This window comes from Gossypium hirsutum, chromosome A04, assembly GCF_007990345.1.
Source record: "Gossypium hirsutum isolate 1008001.06 chromosome A04, Gossypium_hirsutum_v2.1, whole genome shotgun sequence".
Classification (NCBI taxonomy): Eukaryota; Viridiplantae; Streptophyta; class Magnoliopsida; order Malvales; family Malvaceae; genus Gossypium; species Gossypium hirsutum.
The window spans coordinates 7,279,780-7,296,714 of NC_053427.1; the positions used below are offsets into that span (position 1 = coordinate 7,279,780).

General features: G+C 35.5%; 3 protein-coding genes across 3 annotated transcripts; 2 read left to right on the forward strand and 1 right to left on the reverse strand.

Moving 5' to 3' along the window:
- Positions 1-3,511: 3,511 nt before the first annotated feature.
- Positions 3,512-5,694, reverse strand: LOC107947956 (uncharacterized). The gene is made up of 3 exons (XM_016882453.1): positions 4,755-5,694; positions 4,164-4,673; positions 3,512-4,056 (listed from the first exon to the last, which is right to left on the reverse strand). The coding sequence occupies exons 1-3, from the start codon at positions 5,692-5,694 to the stop codon at positions 3,512-3,514; spliced, it is 1,995 nt and encodes a 664-aa protein (XP_016737942.1).
- Positions 5,695-11,374: 5,680 nt separating this feature from the next.
- On the forward strand, positions 11,375-12,271 carry LOC107947957 (probable disease resistance protein At5g43730). The gene has a single exon (XM_016882454.2). It carries the CDS (start codon positions 11,375-11,377, stop codon positions 12,269-12,271), a length of 897 nt encoding a protein of 298 aa, XP_016737943.2.
- A 27-nt stretch (positions 12,272-12,298) lies between these two features.
- On the forward strand, positions 12,299-13,979 carry LOC107947958 (disease resistance protein At4g27190-like). The gene is made up of 2 exons (XM_016882455.2): positions 12,299-13,839; positions 13,913-13,979. The coding sequence occupies exons 1-2, from the start codon at positions 12,299-12,301 to the stop codon at positions 13,977-13,979; spliced, it is 1,608 nt and encodes a 535-aa protein (XP_016737944.2).
- The last annotated feature ends 2,956 nt before the right edge of the window (positions 13,980-16,935 follow it).

Consider the following 16,935-nt stretch of genomic DNA (forward strand, 5'->3'; position numbering starts at 1 on the left):
CCAATATACAAGATAAAGTATTTTTTCAATTAAATTTGATAGATGTCATATTAGTTTTTCAATCAGTTTGCTCATTCTTTTAATTAGACTAAGGACATATTTAGATTATATACTAATATAAGTTATCTTTCCATAATATGATCCAACCATGTAATACCGTTTAGTATTAGTTAAATGTTAAATAATCATTGAGTCAATAGTTGCTTTCATTTTGCTTTGCGTGCAAAAACCATAAAGGATAATATATAAATGATATTAATGTAATTAATCGACCAGACATGTGTTAAAATTGCTTGTTGCTTTTAATGTAATTCACCACTATTCTATGGTACATATAAATGCAAAATGTGCTTTGCTCATTACTTGTTCATAGCTTCTCGGCTAACTTTTACAACTATCATTAAATTTTTTTTATTTCCTTTTTATATTATTGGCTTTTTTATTATTGAATGTTGTCACTGAATGTCGAATGTCAGATTGTTTTAAGTAATAATTCAAAGTTGTTCTTGTTTTGTGTGTGCTTTAAATATGTTTGGCTCATTTTCTCCAGTATGATTGCTTGTCTATAAGAATTAATTTCTGGAAGCTATGCTTGTTTATGCGTCTCACTGCGACCAATATCATTGTAGTTTAAATTACATATAGCTTGTGTTTTTTTGGTCATATAAAGCCTTTGGTGACTATCAAGTAAGACATGATACACAATAACATTATTGCAGCTCTTGATCACTGAAAGAATACTGAAGAATCAAGGTACTCTTTAGAAACAATTCTTAGAAAGAAACGAAGTAGTATTCTCAAAGTAACAAACTTAACTCAGCCCTTTCACTGGCTAGAATACATGATTATATAGGAAATAGAAGCCTAAACTGCTGTTAACAGAATAGCCTAACAAATTCTAACTGACTAACCACTTATCTAATTACACATTAAACACATGTGTATTGTGAATACTATAACATTCACCTAACTTCTTCAAGTGGAACGACCCGAAGACGACGACAAAATTGAGTGAACATTGACGCGGACAATGGTTTAGTAAGAACATCCGCCACTTGGTCACATGCAGGAACTTCGCTAACAACCAACTCACCACGAGCGACCTTTTCCCGAATAAAAAATAGATCAAGTTCAACATGTTTGAACTTAGAGTGCAAGACCGGGTTAGCTGCAACAGCAACAGCACTAGAATTATCACACCACACTGTCGGAAGATCAACCGAACTAAGGTTTAACTCTGTCAACAAGGAAACCAGCCACGTAACATCACTGGCAGCTGCGGCTAAACTCCGATATTCAGCCTCGGCCGTAGAGCGAGAAACAACTTGTTGTTTCTTAGAGCACCAAGAAATAGGATTGTCACCATAGTACACAAAATATCCTGTAGTAGATCGGCGATCATCAAAATCAAGTCCCCAATTTGCATCGGCATAGCCAACCAAAGACAGTCGATCAGACTTGCGAAAAACCAAACCATGAGATAGTGTACCAGACAAGTATCGCAAAATACGTTTCAACGCTACCATGTGTAATGTAGTGGGAGCATGCATAAACTGACACACCCGATTAACTGCATAAGCAATATCTGGTCGTGTCAAAACGATATACTGAAGAGCTCCAGCAATACTACGATATTCAGTTGGATCAGCAAGAAGTTCACCCTCATCTTTAGATAGCAGAGAAGAGGTTATCATCGGTGTATGAACACTTCTGGCTTTAGTCATAGAACTACGAGCAAGAAGTTCACGGATGTATTTCCGCTGACATAGGTGAATACTCCTTGAGGAAGACTGACTAACTTCAATGCCCAAAAAATAATGAAGCTCACCCATATCTTTTAGAGCAAATTGGTTGTGGAGCATTTGAACAAAATAATTAATTTCATCAACTAAACTTCCAGTGATAACAATATCATCCACATAAACAAGAACGTAGATAGTATGATCAGAAGACAACCGAAAAATAATGAAGCATCGGACTTTGATACTGTAAACCCAGCAGAAACGAGGAACTGTTTTAATTTGTCAAACCAAGCCCGAGGAGCCTGCCGTAAGCCATACAAAGCTTTAGTCAACCGACAAACTAACCGTTCACCAGTTGGACCAAACTGCTCATAGCTAGGAGGTTGTTGCATAAACACATCATCAGTTAAATCGCCATTCAGAAAGGCATTATTGACATCGACCTGCCGAAGATGCCATCCCTTGGTCACGGCAACAGACAGGATGAGTCGAATGGTAGTAGGTTTGACTACCGGGCTGAATGTCTCCTTAAAATCACAATCAAGTACCTGTGAGCACCCTTTGGCAACCAATCGTGCCTTCTGACGACTAATCGTCCCATCAGGGTTCTTCTTGATCTTAAACAACCACTTACAACCGATTGCTTTCTGGCCAGACGGGAGAGGACACAACTCCCAGGTCGAGTTAGCTAGTAAGGCATCAAACTCAGCTTGAACGGCTAGTTGCCAGTCTGGATGGCTAAGAGCCTCCTCAACAGTACATGGTTCAACCTCAACTTTGTCGGCGCATAAGGCTCGAGGTTTAAATATCCCAGCTTTAGATCTTGTCACCATTGCATGCGTGTTAATAACAGAGACAGGAGAAACATCAGGAGGAGCAGTAGGAGAAACTATAGTAGAAGGAACCTCTTCTCGGTCAGCAGATCTAGAAGTGGAACTTTGCGGAGAAACACTACCTGTAGCAGGAAAATTAGACTGAATGCTATCACCATTAGAACTATCCATAGAAGTCTCAACAACAGAGTCTGGACGAATCTTATTAGAAATACACGATCAAACAACTGGTACATACGTAATAGTATTCAGAGGTAACTGGTCACTGGAGGTAGTAGATAGTGAAGACAGAAATCTATTTTCATCGAACACGACATGACGAGAAACAACCTTTCCATCTGGCGTGAGACAGAAATAACCTTTATGATGCGGACTATACCCTAGGAACGTAGACGGTTGAGACTGAAACTCGAGCTTGTGGTTACCAAATGGTCATAGGTATGGAAAACAACAACAACCAAACACCCGAAGATGATCATATGTTGGAGCGCGATTAAATAAACACTGAAACGGGGTCTTTCCTTCTAAAACTGATGTGGGTAATCGATTAATGAGATAAGTAGCACTACAAAAAGCATAACCCCAGTAGTCTATTGGTAGATTAGCTTGAGCCAGAAGAGTGATACCAGTCTCAACAACATGTCGGTGTTTACGATCCGCAACACCATTCTGTTCAGACGTATAGGGGTAGGAAACCCGATGAAGAATCCCCTGATTAGCTAAGATAGAAGAGAAGGCACGGAACTCACCACCCCAATCACTTTGAAATTGCTTGATATGCTTGCCAAACTGAGTAAAAACCATCTTCTGAAATTGACTAAAACACTCTACAGCTTGAGATTTACGACTGATTAGATAAATTCAAGTAAATCGACTAGTCATATCAATAAACGAAACATAATAGAGATTCCCTTCACAAGAAACAGTAGTAGGTCCCTAGAGATCAGAGACTACCAACTCAAACAAATCAACATATTTAGTATTAGATCGCGAAAAAGGTAGCTTATGTGATTTACCCTGCTGACAAGCCACACAAACACTAGTAATGTGACTTTTATTGCAAGAAATTTGACAACTAGCAAGAACATTTTTTACAATAGTATCAACTGGATGACCCAGTCGTTTATGCCACAAACTAAAAACATCAGTGTTTGGAGAACAATATTGAAGAGCAGCACTATTAACAAAAGGAATCAAACTACTCGAACTGACCGAGAAATGATATAATCCATCACGAACTTGGCCCAGCAGTAAGATTTCCCGTGTCTGGATGTCCTTAATCACACAATAGGAGGGGTGAAACTCAAAAAACACATTGTTATTAGTAGCGAATTTAGATACAGATAATAAATTCTTCCGAATACTCGGCACACACAGCACATTTGATAAATGTAGTAACTTCTGCGTCGTAGGTGTAACAGCATTCCCAACAGACGTAATTTTAGCGGAGACGCCATTACCCATTAAGAGGGAAGAATTACCTGAATACGGAGTGGATCCATGCAAATCAGAATCATTGCGACAGACATGATGGGTAGCCCCTAAGTCTGGACACAAGGACGCATTCCCTACTGGTAATGGAACATACGAGTTAATGGCATTAAAATTCGAATCATAATGCGTAGAATCAGAGTAATATTCGAATCATAATGCGTAGAATCAGAGTAATCCGAAGCATGTAACTCAGGAACCCGAGGCGGAAGCCCAACAAACTGAGACAAGGGATATGGTGACGAATCAACACTAAACACACGAGCTCGTGGTTTCGTCCTCCATGGGGCCTCATGAACAGTCTGCCACGACCGGTCAACACCAACACAATTAGCTGACGGCTCAGGTACAAACGTGCCATCATGTGGACGAGCCTTGATCGGCCCATTAGGCCCACGTGACCGAGGAGCCATTTGACCAGAGGAGTGGCCCAAGGATGTATCACCATGATTAATTCCCATAACATTTCGATTTGGGCCAACCGCATGCCCATTATCATAAATTGGTTGGTCAACATTAGTAGGTAGCCCACCACCACGTGGAACAAATGGATTAAAACCATAAGTTCCAGCCCCAACATGTGTCTCTCGTGGGACCCAGCTAGCTCCTGCATAATTCAGCCAAGGGTGAGGCCTCCAATTTTGACCAGCAATCCCTCAATTTTGACCGAACCCCATATCTTTCATACGCTCATCATCTCGCCCATTTGTCCCAGGAACAAAACCACCCCTTCTTGGCGCCGACGCATCAACCGGAGATGGTTCATCACGATGGTATCGATAATAGCAGCGCTGCACAAGGTGCCCAAAATGGCTGCATATCTGACATTGAATACGGGAATAGAACGAGCGTCCACAACCACGAGCAAAGAACTGACCACCTCCATGAAGCGAACTGTCCAACGACGGAAGAGATGGGCCCTCCACTGTATTCGTAGCAACCAGTACCTCTTGGACAGACCGCGCCTGGTGAGCTTCGCACTCAATCAAGGCATCTACAAGACGTTGAAATCGCAAGGGGCTCGAGAAGAGGGAAGCGGTCGAAACAATCGAGTCGAAGTCAGATGAAAGGCCGGCTAGAAGAACCGTCAAGCGTTCGGCCTTCGAGATGTGAGATCCATAGGCTGCAAGTAAAACACACAAACTAGTGATTTTATTCACATAGGAGCGAACCGAGAGACTACCTTTCCGAAGGGAGCGAAGCTCATGTCGCAATTGCGACTGCTTCGTGCTTGAATCGGCCGCAAACAAACTGTTGGCCATGAGCCACACATCATGAGCAGTCCTAACATCGGTAAAGGAGGACAAGAAAGACGGGCTAATGGTGGAGAGAAGCCAAGAAGTAAGCAAGCTATCTTGCTGATCAAAAACCAGCACAGCGGGATTGACAACAAGACCTCCATCGGACGACTGAATGAACCATATCGGAGCCGTCAAGGAGCCATCAAGCAAGCCAAACAGACCGTAGCCTCGAAGAATAAGTCGGATCTGTTGCTGCCACTGCACAAACGAGGCTTCGTCCAACTTCACAACATCCTGACGAGGGAACGATGTAACCACCTGATCACCAAGAAAGGTCGAGCCATTGAGCTCCGCAGAATCAGAGTCAGCAGAGTGCGTAGTAGTCATGCCCAAGGATCACCAAGCGAAAGATACCATGATAGAATACTGAAGAATCAAGGTACTCTTTAGAAATAATTCTTAGAAAGAAACGAAGTAGTATTCTCAAAGTAACAAATTTAGCTCAGGCCTTTCACTGGCTAGAATACATGATTATATAGGAAATAGAAGCCTAAACTGCTGTTAACAGAATAGCCTAACAAATTCTAACTGACTAACCATTTATCTAATTACACATTAAACACATGTGTATTGTGAATACTATAACAATCACATAGGTGTAATCCCCTGTGTATGTATGTATATCTAAAAAAGAAATTGAAATAGCAACGGAGTGCAACACCCAGGCATGTGTATGTTTATTATAAAAAAGAAATATTATGGTGAATTAGAGGGACCTGCGAAGGGTCCCACAAGGTTTCTTGCATATGTTTTATTAACAATAAGAGAATGAATGGAAGAGGGAACACTCCCACGGGCATAACCCAGCCTATGTATATATATATATATTATATTTTATTAAAAAGAGAGAGAATGATGATTGAAAGTTTTCCATGGACAATTACACTTCGTGGATAGTTATTACTCGACATCTTTACTTTCACACTAATAGGTGATTATACCTTCGTAAACAATAAACACTCGGTATGCTTATTTGTACTTATCTATACATGAAAATCTATATAATTTTGAGAAAGGGAACCTATGAGGGGTTCCCACGAGTGGTAGTACCACTTTGCATATATGTATAGTCATATAGAATATATGTTACACAAAGGGAACCCACAAAAGACTCCCACGGATGATTACTTGTTGTCTACGTTTATGTAATTATACTTCCATTAGTAAACCTAAGTCGAGTAAACTTGATCGAAGGTTGTGATTTGATGTGGTAGGGCTTTACACTCCACATAATTCTAGCTTGCGATAGCCACGGTAGTGTGATCGACCTATGATTCTTACTATAGGTCTCCCCCCATGTGTTTCAGAGTAGGATCTATCATAAGCCTTCCGCTCTGAGTGGAGGAAGCACCACCATTATTCCATAAGTCTCCCCCCATGCATATTGGAGCAGAGCCTTTATTATCACTTTTCGTAAGCCTCCCTTGATGTATCTTGGAGTAGGACATTCGGGCCCTTCTATGAACCCTTTAGGCTTTCGACGGAGGTAAGACATATCTTCTACATTTCAGCCCTTTCGTGAACTCTTTGGGCTCTTAACGGAGGTGAGGCATATCTTCTACATTCAGGCCCTTCCGTAAACCCTATAATGACTCAATTTTCGGTAGTGTCAGAAAATTTGATTTTAGAACCTCATTTCCATAAACTGAGCTCATAACTTTTAAATATGGATATTTACAGAGTTAGTACACAGATGTATTGAAATTTAGTTAAATAATTTAGTTGAAAATGAGGTTAATTAAGGCCTAGAGACTAAATTGTAAAAGTAAAATCGTTATAGAGTTTTAATTTGAAAAAGGCTTGGGGACTTAGATAAAAATTATCCAAAAGAATAAAATGGCTAATAGACAAATTTTAAATAGATGATAATAGGATGTGATGTTGAATGTCATTAGGTAATATTAATTAAAGATTAATGTTAATTAAACACGAAGTAATTAATTAAGCTTAATTATAAACTAACCTAGCTATTTAAACCAAATTTAGTGGAAAGAGAGATGAATATTCATCTTCTCTAACTGGCCAAGGGAGTAAAGCCAAGTAAAAACGCCATTTTTGAAACCTTGTTCATTTGACTAACATTTACAAGTAAGTCTGTAGCCATTTTGTTTTTTTTTTCTAGATTTTTTTTTATCATGAGAGCTTGACTAAGCTAGCTCATGTATTAATTTGTTCAATTGGAGAAATTTTGATAAGTTACCATTGTTGAGAATTGAATGAATTAGGCTTGAAATTGATAGAAATTAAGCTTAGGTTATCAAAAGGACTAAATTGTAAAACATGATTGTTAGCTTTTTACAATAGGGACAAAATTGAATAAAATGAATTTTTTTATAAAATTGTGGTAGGAAGAGAAAGTATAAGGTCTCTAATGAATACATGTGAAATCTAATTTTATTCCAAAGCTTTAAATCGAAAGTTTTGCTTATCTCAAGTTTAGGACTAAATTGAATAAATTGTAAAATATGCATGAGTTGGTATTTGATTGTGAATTGGATGAAAATTGATAGTGTTATATGTTTTGTGATTGTATGCAGCTAACGTCAGCATTAAGCCTACGAAAGGAAAAGGAAAAGTGAGAGTTGTTGATGAGTGACGCAAGCCTACAATTTGTACTTTTATGATTCGGGATCGTATTATTTGTTTGCATATACATTGTTTATTGAATGATGAAATGTCAAGGTGAGTATATAATGAAAATGTGAATTGTTATGTTAGGCTTGATATGAAATATTGAGGTAAAGACTAACATTAATAAAATGGAAAATGACATGAATTACTTTGAAATGTGATATGTGATATAGAAAATTGAGTATAAATATGTTTTATGGAATGAGACATAATGTTTATTGATAATGAATTATATTGTGATTAAGGTTGTGATTGTGAAATGATATATGTATTGACTTATAAAATGAAATTGAACATTGGTACCTTATTAACTAGTCTGGTTGAGTTAGATAGTTAACAAATGTTTTGGCACTTATGCGCCAGGATGCACCTCATGTGACAGGATGCATTTTATGTTCCAGTATGCACTTTGTGCATAAATATGCACCTCATGTGCCAATACGTGTTTTATGCACCAAGAATGTGCTTCATGTGCCAATATGCACTATATGTGCCAATTTCGTTACTTCAGTTTATTTGATTATGCATTTCGGTGCTAGTTTCGTGTGTTGCTTGGACGATCCGTGTATTCGTTTGAGTTCTATTAATAGGGATTATAAATGGTAAACTTGGTAAATGATATCAAAATGAAATGGTATGATGATATGGAACCATTTGTGTACTGATGTAAATCAAAATGAAGAACTCTGTAAAGGATTATGCGTAACAGTTGAATACGAGCCTTGGGGGACGAAGCAAATGTGAATGACTCAATATACTTCATAAAAGTTTTATATGCATGGTGTCATTGGTTCAAATTTCATTATGGATAATTTTTTATTGATTTATAAAAATATGAAAAGACGAAAACACCATCATAATCATATATCTTACTTTACAAATAAAATTATTTTTTCGTAATTTTCTTACTGAGTTGGGACCGATTGATGGGTTAAACCAACTCAGTAAAAGACTTAATACATAGTATAGATAAAAAGGTTTTAAACTAAATTTTTTAAAAAGAATTCAGGGTAAACTACACTATAATCGTTCGAGTGTGGGTAAGTTTTCATTTTGGTCACTTAACTAAAAAAAAGTTACAATTTGGTTACTAGTGTTTTCGAAATTGCTTGTTTTTTGTCACCTGACTATTAAATGGCACTTGTTAGTTGGTACAATAATAAATTTAGTCCTCAATTTTTATATTTTCTGTCAATTTGACCTTGATTTTGTATAAAATTATTAAAAAAAATTAAAAAATATTTATAAAATAGGAAAATGTATAAAAAACTCTAAAAAAATAAAATCTTGAATATGTTGTTGAATAACTGAATTGTATGAGAAATAAAGATAATTATCATTTAATAGAATCCAATAACAAATTAAAAACAGAACAAATCAATGTTTCTTAAAACCAAATTAGTAATATTTTTAAGTTGAATTGCATGCCCTTGAAGAATATCTAAAGCTGATGTTATAGAGGCTTATGAAATTGACCTTGTTGCCATTTTTTTTAATCAATAGAATACAAAAAATACCATAAAAAATTTATTTCTCAAAATCAATTCAAATTTTCATTACATTTAAATTATTTTTCAAAACCAAAATTATAAAAATAAATTATATTCGGAATTTTATAGTTTCTTATAATGTAAAAGCTACGTCAAACAATAGAAGAGGTAAAAAACAGAGACATATAATTTTTCTTAATGTTTTTTTTTATATATATTCTTTTTAAAGAATGGGTATTGGATATTTTGATATAAATAATATAGAGAAATTTTGAAGGGTTTAAAAAAATTACCCTCATTTTCTCTCACTTTATTTAATTTTGAAAATTTTATCTACTTTTATTTAATTTTTAATTTTATAATGTTCAAAAATTTTAAAAATAATTTCATTTTTTACCATTTTATATATTATCAAGATCAAATTGACTGAAAGTATAAAAATTAAGGACTAAAATTGTTATTATTCGAATTTAAAAAGTACCATATGTAAGAAATTGTCCAGAATCCAAAATTTAATACTGAAAAGTTCAACAATGCAAATAATTTCAAGTTGACTTGTATATTTAATTTCAAGTTGTAACATATAATTATGCATTCTTACACTTCAATGATTTTATTAAATATTATTTAATGCCAACTTCAAAGATTTTGTTTTGATGTCCAAGGTCTATCACAAAATTTCAAGCATCCTGTCACGGTAATTTTCTTTCATTTGCTTAACCCATCACATGATTTTCTTTGCTTAATCCATGACTTTGAAATGATTGTTTCTGATTATCTGCTACTGTTATAGCTTTGTAAGACAGTCAAGGAAGAAGTCAACTTCACTGCTTCATTTTCAGTTCTATTCTCTCAACACTTTTCAGCCACGAAGTCAGGTAATAAGATCTGAACCTATGATTTCCTCTAGTGATTATCAACTGTTTTTGATTTTAGGACTGGATGATCAGCAGACATAATCTACTTTACATAGAAATTAATACAACAAGATGATTTCCTTTGCTTTTCACATAACAAGAAAGATGAATAGCTGTATTAAGATCTGAAGCAATGATTTCCTCTACTGATTATCAACAGTTTTAGATTTTAATACAAAAAGAGCTACCCAGAAGCAATATAAGGTTGAAATCTAAAACTGTTGAACATTTTAGCTCTTAGTATTCTGTAATGAACTCTTGCACACTAGAATCTAGCATGTTATATAGTTTGAGAGGTTGATTCTGGAAGTACAATGGTGACCAGAATTTCATCATGTTTCTGTCTGCCACCCATCCATAGCTCCATCTAATATACGCCATTGCTTGAAACTTGCATTCATGCTTACACTGACATATCAAAACTTCATAAAAAATCCAATACATTCACAGATTTTCATTATTTGCTACTGATATATATGATTGCGTTGCAGGGGCATGGCAATGGGGTACGTAGAGCCTATTGTTGGCATTGCAAATTGTCTCGGAACTCCTGTTTGTAAATATCTGCAATATCACAGAAAGCTGAACGATTATGTGAGAAACTTCAAGAGGATCAGAGATGAATTGAATTGCAAAATGGAAGATATAGAGCTGCAATTGAAAGTAGAGCTTCTTCGTCCTCTGGGGAAGATACCAAAGCAGGGAGTTGAAAATTGGTTGAAAGCTGTGAAAGAGATGATTAGGGAAGCAAAATTTGTTGAAAACAAAGTCAGTAACGGGAGATATCTCTGTCGTGCTTGCAACGAGAAGCTGGTTGATGAAAAGACTCGAGAAATGAAGGAATTTCTTGATAAAGCTCTTAATGCCTCTGAAGGTCTTGCCATGGATGGTCCAAGTGCTGGGTTGCCACTGCCAACATCAGAACTAGTTGGAGAGGAAGCTGTCAGAAATGATATTTAGGCATGTTTGATGCAGGAGGAGGTGAGCAAGATTGGGGTTTGGGGGATGGGAGGTGTGGGTAAAACCACTATCATGAAGCACATCCACAATGATCTTTTGAAACAACAAAGATTCGAAAGGGTAATCTGGGTTACCATATCAAAGGAGTTCAATGTAATGAAGGTACAAGATAATATTGCAAGTGCGTTGGAGTCGAAGGAATATTTAGACAAAGAAGAGGACAAGCTCAGACGAGCTGCAATCTTGTCAGAAATGCTGAAGAACTCAGGAAAGCATGTTCTAATCCTAGATGATGTTTGGGATAATGTCTCTCTAGAGGAAGTTGGGATCCCTGAGCCGAGTGGCAGCAATGGCTGCAAGTTGGTGTTGACAACCCGTTCGGAGCATGTCTGTAAGTATATGGGTTGTAAGGTGATAAAAGTGAAGCCCCTTTCAGAAGAAGAGGCATTGGTACTATTCTTGAATAAGGTTGGACCTAACATAGTTCAAAGTCCAACTATAATGCCTACTTTGAAGCTTGTTGTCAACGAATGTGCCGGCCTACCCCTTACAATTGTCGTGGTAGCTGGTACCATGAAAGGAGAAGATAACCCTCTTATTTGGAAAAATTCACTCGGGGAATTAAAAGAGAGAATAGGGAAAGTTGAAGGAGTGGAAGCTGAGGTAATCGAGCGCTTGAAATTTAGCTTCGATCACTTAAAGGACGAGAAATTGAAATATTGTTTCTTACATTGCGCATTATATCCCGAAGATTTTGAAATTGAAAAGGATGAACTAATTGAGTGCTGGATTTACGAGGGATTCATAGATGATATGGGTACAAGACAAGAAATGAATGACAAGGGTCAAGTTTTTTTAAAGAAGTTGGAAGATAATTGCTTGTTGGAAAATGTCTCGAGTGAATAAATGAAAATGCATGACGCAGTGAGAGACATGGCATTGTCGATCACAAGAATGAATCCTCGATATATGATACAAGCAGGTTTGCAATTAGAAGAGTTACCAAAAGATGAGCAATGGAGTTCGGATATTGTGAAAGTATCGCTTATGCGTAACTCCATATCAGAAATTTCTATAGATGTGCTGCCCACAAAATGTCAACTGCTCACAACCTTGTTAGTGCAGGAGAACCCTATAAAGAAAATCCCAAATTCTTTCTTCACAAACATGCCTTGTCTTAGTGTTCTCAATTTGTCTTTTACAGCGATCGAGAGTTTACCAAATTCCATCTCTGAACTAAAGAACCTCACAACATTGTTGCTTTGTGGCTGTGAAGAATTAAGAGATCTGCCATGTCTTTCGATGCTTCAAGAATTGAAGAAGTTGGACCTTTCTGGGACTAAAATTGAGGAAGTACCTGAAGGCATGGATATGCCGATAAAGCTAAGATACATTGATCTTAGAGTGCGCACTCTAAAAGAGATACCCGCTGGACTTTTACCAAAACTCGTTCACCTTCAGCACTTGAGTTTTGATGTGAACAATGTAAAAATAAGTCTAAAAGCAGAGGAGATGGAACCATTGAAGAAGTTGGAGTGCTTTACCGGACGTTTCGAAGACATCAATGAGTTCAATAAGTTCATCTCCTCAATGCAACAACATAAGAAAAATCTCATTAAGTACGATTTACAGGTGGGCTCATCTTTTATTCCAGCTACAAGAGATAAAATATTAAAAATTGGAGGAGTCCACGATTGGGAAGGAGAGTTAATTATGCACCCCATTGAAATTCAAGAGTTGAATATTTTTGAGTGCGACTATTTGAGAAGCTTAGTCGATGAAAATTCGATTAACTTGAGGGATTGTGGGATTTGGGAGTGTGAAGGGATAGAGTGTGTTGTTTCCTTGTCCTCTTTTGCCTGTTCTTCTTCTCATCCATTTCAGAGCCTCGAGGTGTTGGTTCTTTGTGATCTACCAAAGTTGAGTGCCCTTATTATGAAAGATGAAGGAACTGGTTCAGCAACAACATCAACATTGGCTCCGTCTGCCACCTTTTCCCATCTTAAGAAAATTGTTATAATCAAATGCTCAAGTATGAAGACGTTGCTTCCACATTGGTTGCTTCCAAACCTCCAAAACCTGGAAGAAATATCAGTGTCACACTGTGATGAGGTAGTAGAAATATTGGGAGCACCAACATCAGAAGTTGAAGAAAACGGGAGTGATGCATTAATCAAATTTCATCTTCCCAAATTGAGAAAGTTGGAATTGTGGAGATTACCAAATTTGTCGAGCATTTGCAGCAAAAGTGGAGTGATGGTTTGCGATTCTCTCCAACTTATCCAAGTTGCTGGAGACTGTTATAAACTGAAGAGAATTCCTCCATTTGTTCCCCTTGTTGGCAATGGGCAGCCATTTGCATATGCTCCACCTTCTCTTACCATCTTCTCAAGCACAGAATGGTGGGAATCGTTGGAGTGGGATGACGATCCAAACTTTAAAAGTGTTCTTCAACCCCTTTGGAAGGATGAAAGGTATGAACCATTTATAGTTTAGTTTTTTTTTTATTTTTATAAATCTAATTTCTCCATATTAATAAAATTTCAGATATATTTTTGATGTTGCTGAAGAGAAAGATAAAAGTGTTGGCGGCAAAGAAGTAGGGGGAGGATAGTGCAAAAGAGAGGATAAAAAAAAAGATGGAAGGAAGAGGTTGATAGCATTGCGACTAAGAGGCAAAGGTAAATAAGAAATCAAACTGCCTCCACTTCTTAAACATTTTCCTTCTTTTACCATTCCTTCTATTCTCTTATTCTTCTCTCAAAATTATATATGTATTTTCCAAAATAACCCTCTAATTTTTCATATTTATAATTAAAACATTTAAGTTATAAACTTATTTTGATATGACACAAAATAAAAAAATTAAAAAATTAAAAAATTAAAAAATTGAAGTAAAATAAAAGTTGTAATAACATATTTAAAAATAATTATAATTTAATTTATAATTATTAGTTATAATTTGAAAATTGTATATTATAATATTTGAATTTATAAGTTAATATATTTTAATTATATTTAATAATTCAAATAACAAATATTATACTTTAATTATTGTAATTAAAAATAAAATATTTAAAAAATTAATTAAATACTAAATATGTAAAATCACATACAATTTATGTGACATTAAAAACTTATAAAATTAAAAATCTCCGTAAAGTAGTATCAAATAATAATAAATCAATTAGAAATTATTTTCTAAATCTTCAAAGCATGGGCCTAATTTTAGACCAATATAACATTCCCAAACCCAAGTCCATTAATTTTGGAGCTTGAATTAAAGCTCAAGCATAAGTTTAAATCTCAAATTGAATTGATATAACTCGTTAATTGAGTCTTAATATTATTTTCATAAAATAATAAATATTATTTTGAGAATATTTTTATTTTTTATATAAAATTTTAAAAAAATATATATACACAATGAAATTTAAGTCTAAAACATCACATTCTTCATTGATCATTGATCATTGATCATTGATCCTTGTCATTTGTTTTTGTTTATTTGCAACATAAGAACCATTGATCCTTGTCACCACTCATCCTCTGCTTTCCATCTCTATTGGTCCTTACTGCACCATAAGAATCACGTTTCATCACAATGGTGTACAAAGAGTGTTGGTTGTGTTTTGACTATCGTACAAATTAGTGTACAAATACAACCGGACAAACTTCTGAGTAGATACTATTGGAAAACTGTAGGTGAAGTTGGAGAGAAAAACACAACCAATCATGTAAGGACCTACGGCTATCGTCGAATCTTGCATTGCAATTGGGGAGATAACGGATTTTTTAGTTTCGACGAGGAACTTGGATCCGATATCCAGGTTCCATTTCCACTTATAGTTATTGGATAGCTCAGATTTTTTGACGAGAATCTTCTTGGTTAGAACATAGTCAATAGCTAAGACAAGGTTAAAGAAAAGCAACAAGGAAGCTAAAATGGTAACAAGCTTGGGAAAGGATTGAGTAGAAACTAACTTCTTCATGGACTCAGTACGAGATCCAGGAAGGGGAAAAAATCGATCTTTAAGAACAAATGAAGAAAAAACCAAAGGAACCCATAATTTATTAGCTAGAAAAGATCAAATAGAAGGGCTTTGAAATAAATTTACCTTTGAGGCTTTGCTACAAGAAAGTGTTTTGGACTAATTATAGAGAGGTCCTTAATTTTAATCAAAAGTAAAAAAAAAATGTCATGTCAACAATCAATTAGTGGGTTAACAAGGTAGTGACCAATTCAAATAATTATATTAATATAGTGGTTAAATTAGCAAAAAAAAAAAATTTAGAGTGACTAAAATATTTTAGAGTAACATGCGGTGTAGATTACCCTTATTTATTTAGTCATGAATGTGACGGATAATGATTTTGATGATGTGTGGGGTTTTTTATTTTTAATTTTTGGTAAACTACAACACAAGCTATCCAACTATTACCTTTTTTTTTTTTGTTATCCAACTATCAACCTTTTTAATGTGGTCACTCAACTATTGTCCCTTTTCTTTTTTGGTCACCCAATTATAATTTTTTTAAAACAATTTGATCATTCAACTGATCAATATTGTTTTCTTGGTCCATTTTCGTTATATGGCGTTAAATTTCTAATAAAAGGGTGACATGGTAGTTAAAAAATTGGTATAATAAAAAAAATTGCTCTTAACTTTTACGTATTATATCAATTTGATCATAATTTAAAAAGAAAAAGTAACATGCAAAATTACAAATGATCTCAATTTGATCAACAAATTTTACCTGCCTCTTCCGCTTCCCCTACCGTCACTACTATCGTTTCCTCCATATCCTTCTCCACCCTTCTCCAAACAAAAAAAACTTCTCTTTTTTCTTATTTGAACCTAATTTATCGTTAAATAGTAGCAGATATACTCTGTTTGTATGATTTCTAGGTTGACATATTCTTCTCAGCTGAATGCTAATAATAACAATAATATGATGAAACAGTGGAGTAATTTCTGATGTGATTGCCTTCATTTAACTCACTAGTTGCATGTTTATTATTCATGCACTGATTAAACAAGATTTGAAAAAGGCTAAAAGCATGAGCATGCAACACTGAATTGTCAAATACTCAATAGTATAAGATTGAAATGGTGTTATTTTGCAGGAAAATGGGTGATTTGCTGAATAATACACAAAACAGGTGAGAAGAAAAATGGGGTAGCTATTGCGCAGGGACAGGGGTAGCTCTTGGAACTTTCTTCAATATCTTCAACAGCAAAGCAACAACTTGCTTTCGTCCACTACTTGAAATCCCAACTCCGCTGTTAGAGTCTCAAGCTCAAACTTCAATGCAGATTGCCCCTAACTCTTTTATGGAAAATGACCTGACAAAGCCTAATAAACCCAGTTGTGCATCCAACTAATGAGTTCCAACCCTCCTTTCAAACCACTCTCACCATTGATAAATTGAGATCATTTGTAAATTTTGAAAGTTAATTTTTTAAAATTATGATTAAATTGATATAATATGTCAAAGTTGAGAGATAAATTTGTTGTTATATCGATTTTTTAACTGCCATATCACCCTCCGATTAAATTTTTAGGGC